This window comes from Girardinichthys multiradiatus, chromosome 14, assembly GCF_021462225.1.
Source record: "Girardinichthys multiradiatus isolate DD_20200921_A chromosome 14, DD_fGirMul_XY1, whole genome shotgun sequence".
Classification (NCBI taxonomy): Eukaryota; Metazoa; Chordata; class Actinopteri; order Cyprinodontiformes; family Goodeidae; genus Girardinichthys; species Girardinichthys multiradiatus.
In genome coordinates this window covers 36,972,307-36,981,804 of record NC_061807.1, presented here as the reverse complement: position 1 = coordinate 36,981,804, position 9,498 = coordinate 36,972,307, and the positions used below count along the sequence as shown (strand labels likewise).

General features: G+C 38.7%; 1 protein-coding gene across 1 annotated transcript; it reads right to left on the bottom strand.

The window, feature by feature from the left end:
* Positions 1-3,319: 3,319 nt before the first annotated feature.
* On the bottom strand, positions 3,320-8,988 carry si:ch211-63p21.8 (kelch-like protein 33). Its single transcript, XM_047386594.1, has 4 exons — positions 8,156-8,988; positions 7,127-8,075; positions 6,873-7,043; positions 3,320-5,128 (listed from the first exon to the last, which is right to left on the bottom strand). Exons 1-4 carry the CDS (start codon positions 8,970-8,972, stop codon positions 4,609-4,611), a joined length of 2,457 nt encoding a protein of 818 aa, XP_047242550.1. The 5' UTR covers positions 8,973-8,988; the 3' UTR covers positions 3,320-4,608.
* Between the last annotated feature and the right edge of the window lie 510 nt (positions 8,989-9,498).

Below are 9,498 nucleotides of genomic sequence, written 5' to 3'. Positions count from 1 at the left end.
TGCAATGAAGTTGGCATGCCCATTGGTGTTCATGTTTGTAGAAGGAGAGAAGTGCCCTTCCCCTGTCCTCCTCCAAATCCTTTACTTCTGTTACAATTACATGTAATTGTCTGGAAAGGATCCAAAGATATTTACAAGGCTTTGTGACTCCAGTGAATGAGAGTGAGAGCTGTTTCCCACAAATGGAGAAAAATGGAATGGTGGAGTACATTCCCAGGAAAGACCAGGCTAACAATATCACAAGAGCACTGACAACTCATCCAGGAGGTCATGAAAAATCCCAGAACAACATCTGAACCACTGCACGTCTCACTTACCTGCGTTAAGGTCAGTGTTCATAATTTAACAATGAGAATGAGACTGGCCTCCATGGGAGAGTTCCAAAACTAAAAACATCTTGATGATCATCTGCACTTTTCATAAAATATTCTGTGGACTCACAGGACATAAGTGGGACATTTTGGAGGGTTTATTTCCTCTTACTTGTGGCATAAACCTCACACATCATTTTAGAAAATAAAGTTAATCTAATATTTAAGTTTGACAAAAAATATAAAAACAGACCTGTAAGGGGGCAAAAATTTCTCCGCAGGCACTGTTTATCTATTTAAATAAATTTGTTGTTGATCAATTGTAGTCTGAAAAATTATAATTATCTAACATCAGCAAGCTATTAAATACTTGTATTAAAACTACTTTGTTATGGTTAAAAAAAAAATTCCTAGGTTCAAGAAAATGCGTCAACATGAACTTGATGGCGTGACAAAGAAAATACCCCACAGCCATGAAAGGAACTCTGTGTAACGTTATCAGGGTTTTATGAAAAAAGGTTCATTGTTTGTGTCGACCTGCTTACGCAAAGAGATACTGTGTTGTACTAATGCCACATTTTTTTTATGACCTCTGACTGGAACATAAATCAGTTGTTGCTGCTGGTGTCATTTTAAACAGTGGTTGGACTCTGTATGCCCAGCTACAGCATGTCTGTCTCCCAAACCTCAAAGTTTTATTGGCAAAATAGAATGTTTTTTTCTTCCAAACTGCTGCAACACAAAGCTTCAGTCCAATTTTTTTACATTTACAATGTTTACAGACAAACCTCTCATTTTAAAACTTTTTTTTTTTTATGGTTTTTGCTCCTCTGGATGAAAAAAATATATATATTTCCATGTTACTTCCGTTGTATAAAAGGATATTAACCCTCACTTATACCGTTTTACAAATTAGGTTAAAACACCGTTTCTTTCCAGGTCAAGAATTAATTGAATATAATGTCAGATGAAGAACATACAATTACATGCAGTAATAGTGTGCTTGAGAATTTCATAAAATTATAAATTAATTAACTGAAACTTGAAAATATGGACATGGTGTTTCAGGCTACATGAATCTACTTTCAGGGTCCTTAACATCCTTGCAAATTCACACTCATGCATATAATGTGTCTCTTGACAGTTTGATTAACATTATTCTTGTCTACCTCCTCATCCTTCAATAACTTAAACCCGTTTTTAGTGCTCATCTTTCTCATTCCACGAAACAAAGCAGCTGTTGGTTAGAGGGTTAAAACTCGATTCCTTCAGTTTTAAAATTTCCACTGACAGGTGGAGGCCAGCACTGTGAGCTGGCTGAGCTTCTGGTGGAGCACGTCTGTGCTGATGGTGTTGAAGGAAGAGATGAAGTCTACAAACAGGATCCTGGCAACACACATTGCTGGGTAGTCGAGGTGGTGCAGGATAAATTGTTCACCCAAGTTGACTGCATCTACTCCTGTTTTACAGATAGGCAAACTGCAGGTGGTCCAGAAGGGGGCCGCTGATGTCCTTCAGATGTTTCAGCATCAGACGCTCAAAGGATTTCATGACCACAAACATCAGAGCAACAGGCCTATAATCATTTAATCCCATTATGATTTCTTGGGGACTGGGACAAGGTCCTGAGCCATGCTGGATGTCATTACAGTAAGGGGGTAGGACTCCTATAGTTGGTAATACTCTGCAAGCCTTTCCACATTGAGGTAGGGTCATTAGCTAAGAAGCTGTTTTTTTTATTTTCTCACTGTAATGTCTTTTGGCCAGTTTGATCTTCTATCTGTCACTTTGTTTCTGCTTATACATGACATGGTCTCCATTGTGGAACGCCTCATTTTTGGTCTGAGGCACCTGCCTCAGATGTAAAGGAAACCATGACTTCTTGTTGTTGAAAGTGCAAAATGTCTTGGTCTACGCACATAAGCTGATGTATGACGTAACTATGTCAGCAAACCTGTTGAGATCAGAAGCTGATGCTTCAAAAACACTCCAATCTGTACTGCAGCTCTGTAGCATCAACTCATTAGTCCAATTTGCAACAGACTAAACCATAGGTTTAGAGGTCTCAAGTTTCTGCCTGTTGGTATGAGATGAAGCAGGCAGTGGTCGGAGATTCCTAAGCCTGTATGACAGAAGGCACTATATGCATCTTTTAAAGCTGTGTAACGGTGTGTTTTTGTCTATGGTCAAGCAATTAACATGCTGTTTGAATTGAAGTAGTTCATTAGAGAGATTTGCACAGTTAAAATCTACAAGAACGATGACAAGAGAGTCTGGATGATTTTTCTCTACGTCTGTTATCAGGTCAACGAGCTCTCTTTCTGATTCAGAAGTACAAGATGGAGAGATCTAAAATCTGACCCTCCCTCTGTGAATTAAATGGTTTACAGTTTATGAAAAATGTCTCTAGATGAGAACTACGTGTCTTTTGTAGCAGCATCTGAGTACCAGCCTTCGTTTATATAAAAGCAGATCCAACCTCCTTTGTTTTTCCTCACAAGCTTCATGCTGCGGTCCACACAAAACAGCTGGAAGCCCGGTTTCAGAAGTGCACTGTCCAGGATGTGTTTACCAAGCCCGTTAGTTTACCAAGCTAGTTTTCCCCCCAAATTACCTTCATAGATATGAACCATAATTTAAATCCTTCCAACTCACTAATCAGTGTAAGGATTGCTCTATTTGCTGTAGCAAAACAGCAGAGGACCTTTTCCTCTTTCCTGTCAAATGTCTGTGTGAAAATGATATGGGGTTTTTATTTATTTATTTATTTTTTACGAAAAAAAAGAAAATCTAAAAAGTGTTCAAAGTATTCAACCCTCTTACTCTGACACCAGTAAAGAAAATTGAGTGCAAGCAGTTGTCTTCAAAATTCACTTAATTGGTAAGTAAAGTCCACCTACAGTAATCTCAGCAGAATTCCAGCTGTTCTGGGAAGGTTCTAGAGATTTGTTGAAGAAAATTAGCGAAGAAACATCATCATGAAGATCAAGTAACACAGCAGACAGGAGAAGGTTGTGGGGAAGTTTAAAGCATAGTGAAGTCTTCAAACAATATCAGAAGCTTTGAACATCTCACAGAACTCTATTTAACCCATCATCTGAAAAATTAAAAGACTACGACTGCAAAACTACCAACGCAGGAACATCCACCTAACATGCAAGCAGGGAGTGCATTTATCAGAGAAAAAGCGAGCGGCCAATGGTTACTCTGGAGGAGCTTCAAAGATCCACATCTCAAGTGGGAACATTTGTTAACAGGTCATGTTTGTCATGCACTCAACAAATCTGGCCTTTATAGAAAACTAGGAAGAATAAAGGCTTTGTTGAAAGAAAGCCAGAAGAAGTTTGTGGTTCAGCACGAGTCATATAGGAAATACAGAAAACATGTGGGAGAAAATGCGCTGATTACATTGGATCAAAATGTAACTATTTGGCCTATATGCAAAAAGAAATGCAAAAAACAAATGAAAAAACATAACTCTTAACTTAGAAATTACATTGGATCAAAATGTAACTATTTGGCCTATATGCAAAAAGAAATGCAAAAAACAAATGAAAAAACATAACTCTTAACTTAGAAATTAAAGTTCAAAGACTGCATTAAAACTATGAGTTCAGTGGACTTTCAGATTTGCATAGTCTCAACTCTGACAAGAACAACAAGGATGATTTGCAACTAATGTATAATGTAAACATTGGAAATTGCATTAATGTTTATCCTGTTTTAACAAGTGGAGTTCAAGTGATAAAATAAGTTGATTTAACCCACGGGGCTGTCAGCTTTTGAAGTGTAGTTTGGTTGGAAAACTAACAAAGCAGATCAAAATAAAATGTGATGAGGGCAGCATCATGCTTTGGGGATGCTTTTCTTCAGCAGGAAAGCTGATCAGATTTGATGGGGAGATTGGCAGAGCTACACACAAGATGATCCTGGAAGAGAACCTGGTAGACTTTTTTTGCAAAGAAAAATGGAACAAAATATCACTTTCCAAATGTGCAAAGCTCATAAAGACATGCAGTACAGCAAAAAAAATACAGCTGTATTGGTAGTGAAAAGGTGGGTTAGGTTAGGCTGAAGACATGCATACACTACTTATTACAATTATTTATAATAAATGTTAATACACATATATCATTTTTGTTTCACTTCACAGTTCTGCATTATTTTTATTGGTCTATCAATTAAATCTAAGCAAAATACAAGTTAAAGGGGTCTAAATACTATTGCTAGCCACTGTATGTGTGAGTCAGACTGTCAGATTGGATTTTTGTAAGGCTCTGTGATTCTGACCAACTGGTTAGTGTCTAAAATGCTGGGGCAAGTGAAGAAGACAGGCCTTAATGTCAGTAACAGCCCCTGGTAGTTTGCCCATGTTCTCCCAACGCTGCAAGCTGGGATCAAAGCGATGGACCAGTCCTGACTCGCTGTAATCATCCTGACAGTATCCTCCTAGAACGTAGATCTTCTTCTCCAGGACAGCTGAGGCAGCACCAACATGGGCTAGTGGCAGCGATGCAAAATCAGTCCAAGTGTCAGTGACTGGATCATACACCTCACAGGCTAGTTGATCAGCGTAGAACTTTCTCAAGTTACACACCCCACCAGCAACAAAAAGACATCCTCGCAATGCTTCCATGCAATGTTGGGCTCTGTCATAGGACATGTTTGCCAGGTAGACGCTTCCTCTCTCTGGGTGGTAAAGGAACATAGAAACCAGACACACATATTTACAGTTAAAACCTCCAGAGATAAAAATGCCTCCATTTATGGTAGAGACTCCATAGCCACTGAGATCCTGGTCCAGAGGGTGGACGAAGCTATGAAAATAAAGAACACACATTAGATAAGGATGTCTTAAACACCTAAAGTTGGGTAGGAAACTGCTCTCAGCTAAACTGCTCACATTTTTTGCTGGTATCTATGGCATCATCTGTCTTCCTGTCTTAAAAGTGGAACATTTAGACATTATACTGAGAAATTTAACGTTCTGGGAAGTTACTCAAAATAAGCCTACATCACCTGCAATTGGAGGAGGTGCAGGTGATAGGAAATATAAAGCAGCATTTGTGCAAAAAAAGCAGGGCAAAGTGAAATACTGGCATTTATAACAAGATAAGTATTTTAATCCATATAATGCATTATGTAGTTACACTGACCCCAATTCTTTTCATTCTAACATAGATTTGAATGCAAAAATGATCATAGGACAAGTTTCACAAGTGATTTCTAAACCTGTGTTTACACTGGGGATAACCGCATTCAAACAAAAGGGTGGAAACTATTGTAAATTAAAGTCTATGCCCCTATTTACTACAGTTTCAGCGACCTTATCCACAAAAATTGTGCCACGAATGATTGAAAGATGGTAAAACTAGAGATCTGCAAGATTTTAAAGTGACAGCACCACAAAAAAAGATTGTTCGCATGCGTGTAAAAGACACAACCAAACTGTAGTTCCTCACAGGAATAAAGTCATTGCAAATGTTTATTATCCTATGTTGTTAGCAAACTTGCAAAAAAACTCTATTTTTGAGACCTAGATATGTCTGAGAAGAGCAAGAAATTAAACCTGACTTTGTGCAGAACTGCACAGGCGAAAAAGATGTCACAAACATTGTCAGACATTCCTCCAGCTAAAACAAGAAAGACCCATCTCTTCTTTAGTAACCCCTTAGATTGCTCCATAGTGGCCCAAATCCAAATTTACACTTCACAGATGTCCCCTTAAAAGGTGGCATTGTCCTTATACTCTACATTTAGGAGCATTTGGTTTGTAGCAGAGGGGTTTCCATCCTGTAAATGTTATAGATTTTGGAATAGCTCCATAAAGAAATCTTGAATAATGAATTTGACTTATTATTCAGTGATCACCCAAAAAATTCAGTTTGAATCAAGATCTTGTGGTAGGGCTATTAAATGTTCTGTGCAAAGGATGTGTAATTAATCATCCAAACAGTCTCAAAGTTAAACAGCCTAAACTTTGTCACAGCGTTCTAAAAATATTTGCTATTTCATGCAGTTTGTTTTCAATACATTTTGTTTTCCTGTGCTGCTTCAAAAGTCCCAAAATGAACAGAAAAAAACACCAATATTCCTGCTGTACGTGCGTTTAAATTATTAGCAATTCATTAGCCTTTTCTTATTCAAAGTCAACATGGTAGATGTATTTAGCTAAAACTGAATTTAATGAAACTTTCAGAAAAAAATAGACAACCTTGAGTCAAGCAGACATCTTCTCAGTTGCAAATCATGCATTTCAGAGCAGAATGGTTTTTAAAGGTAAAACTGTCATCTTGTGTTCATTTACTGGCATTGCATTTTGATGGATCAGGAGTCCCAATACAGGGAAAACTTTTGCTCTTTTGATTTTATTTAGTATGGTCATTTACAATTGTAAACACAATTATCAATTAGTTTTGACAAGATTTTAAACTAATGTGAACTAGAAATCTCAAGGATAGCAATGTTGTAATTTATAGTTACAACATTATAACTAAAATTAATAAATGAAAGGTTTGAAACTGTTTTAAACAATTTATTTGCAGGTGACAAAAGCATTACCTCCAGGAGTCACTGTCGGATTTATACATCTCAACACTATCTGTGTTGGTGTTGATCTCCTTGTCTCCACCAATGGCATAAAGGTGGTTCTCATGTACCACCAATGAGAAGTTACTTCTTGGTTCCTGCATGTCAGCCAGCCTTTTCCAGCTGTCCGTCACTGGGTCATAACTGCAATGTGTACAGTAAAAGTAAGGATAGGATAAAGCATAAGCCTAAAAAGTGGTTGAAAATGCTTATATTTGTTTCCTTACCTGTAGGCAGATTTCATTATATTATCCTTGGCATAAAAGTAACATCCACCAGCAACAAACAACCTCCCATCTATTACTGCCACACCATGTCTGAACTTTGGCTTGTCTGGAATTTCACATAGTCTCCTCCATTCTATCTCCTTCACCAAACCTGTCCCATTGCGTAAAGAGTTAGCAAACCAAATATCCTGGCTTGTTATACGTTTACCCACATCTGGATCTTGCTGGTCTCCTCCAACCACACAAAGAACATCTTTGGGTCGCCTGATCCGACAATAATCATCAGACTTTGGGAGACTGAAACCAAATTCCTTGAGAGCAGACCCATAGAGTTCCACTTCTTTGTCTGCAAAGCACTCCATGCGCAGATTAATTTCTCTGACCTCCCTGAACTCTCGAAAAGTCATGAGTGGGAAACGAACTCCACTCATTAGTGCAGCAGCCTGGGCAAACCTCTCCTTAGGATCTGCCTGAATCCATGAGATTACAGCTCTAAATACAGTCAACTCTGAAGGCACACACAAACCATCGCAGCAAAGTAAGTTTAAGAGCTTCTCTGCTGAAAGGTCTTGGAACTTTGCAGTTGCTGATACTTCCCTGAAGTTCCTCAGTACAAAGTCATTGGCTTCCTCCAGGAGCTCTGACAAGCCATATGCTTCAGCGAAAGACGCCACGTCCAGGCATGAGTTCACCTGTAGTTTTTCTTGCATGAATTTCAGGCAAATCAAGAAAGCAGGTTGAAACTGAAGCTGGAGGGCAGTGCAGGTTATTTCAAAAACAGAGTCCCAGCTTAGAAGAAGGGTCCCGCTGTAGGACCAATGAATTAGTGCCTCTAATTCACAAATGGGAATAAAAGGAAGGGTGATGCAGGTCTGGTGGCTTTCCCTCATTCCACAGGTAAACATCCCATGGAAGTAATCACTGCTTGCTGCCAGGATAATTCTGTGTACTGGAGACAGAAAAAAAGTTACATTTTGGCTACTATTTCAAAATAGCCAGTTCAGTAAAACTTATATCATGCCAACTAACCATGGAAAAAAAATCCAGACACATCCAAAATTACATCACATCCAATTTTGTCTTCCCACAACCTTTGAATGGACAGAAGAGTATTCTTCAGATGTACTTCTGCAGAGATTGCTCCTTGCTCTTTTTTTGGACATTTATCTTCTTTCTTTGTGTCCGTGTTGTTGCAGAGATCCATCAGCAATGGGACCTCCAGTACTTGAGCTGCCGTCTTGATCTGAGTCATTGTGTCTTTGTTTAAAATTGATACATCCCCACTATAAGCAAACTCAAGAACTGCCTGAAGCCCAACTTGGTCAAGTTCTGGACCCATGTGTACTGACCACATTTTGACTTTCCCTTGAGTGTTGTATGACTGTCCCATATTTTTTTCCTTTAGTCTTTCTAAAATGAAGGCACTGACAGCAGCCAGGATAAGGGAGTGCACACTGAAGCTTCCGCCATCCTCAGTAGTCAGAGTCAGGTCTGTAAGAAGTGAGGAATTCTGCAGTTCTTTCAGAGACATAAAAATGTCCTTAGAAAAGGTTATGCTTGAGTAAGTATGGACATGATGTCCTAAATCCTCAAATGCCTCATCACTAATATGTCCACCGGTAGCTTCATTATTAGTTTGAGTCTTTCTCACCTCACACTCTTCAGTCCTATCCCTTTGACATGCCAGGCCCATCCTAGAGTCATTGTAAGCAACAATCTGCCTCAGCTCACGGTTGTCTTGTTCTAATCCTTCTCCACCTTCTTCAATAACTCTTTTTCTCCTCTCTTTCTCTTTCCTCCATCGCTCTTCCCACTCCATTGGAAGGTAGCACCTGGTAAACTCCATGTCAAAAACAGATTTTTAGCTTTGTGGATGGCAATTTTCTCCCACACTCAGACCTGTCTTCTACCTCTCTCCTCACTGTGATTTCTTCACCATATAAACAGGCGGCTTTTTATAGAAAGTAGGCCAGAGAGATTCAGTTTCAAGAGATCCCTTGGCTTGGACTTATATTGAAAGACTTTTGAGTGCTTCTCAGACAAATTTAATACATTTGGAAGGTCAAAATAGAGTGAGGTAAAAGTTAAACAATATGAAACATTTGCCCAGATGAGGACAGTTTTAAATCCCGTAGTAGCTATCAGGAAACCAGAGATCATCCAGTATTCCATATACTTGATTTGTGTCTGTTATCCTTTTTGGGATTGTTACTACACGATGAAAAATAACTTTTTTTGCTCTGTCAGATTCATTTGTTGTAAAAGGCAAATACTATTACATGGCAAGTCAAAACAGAAGCATAACAGCTGTAGCTTACTTGTTCCCGGGTTAGCAAACTCGCCTTCCTTTTTCGATTATTAGTGAATGTAGC

What these genes read in the sequence shown, in the direction of transcription:
- si:ch211-63p21.8 (XM_047386594.1), bottom strand. Translation starts at nt 8,972, where the DNA reads ATGGAGTTTACCAGGTGCTACCTTCCAATGGAGTGGGAAGAGCGATGG. An exon ending in ATAATGAAATCTGCCTACAG is followed by an intron (nt 7,044 to 7,126) that starts GTAAGGAAACAA and finishes TACACATTGCAG; the next exon opens with TTATGACCCAGTGACGGACA. An exon ending in TCCGACAGTGACTCCTGGAG is followed by an intron (nt 5,129 to 6,872) that starts GTAATGCTTTTG and finishes TTATTTTCATAG; the next exon opens with CTTCGTCCACCCTCTGGACC.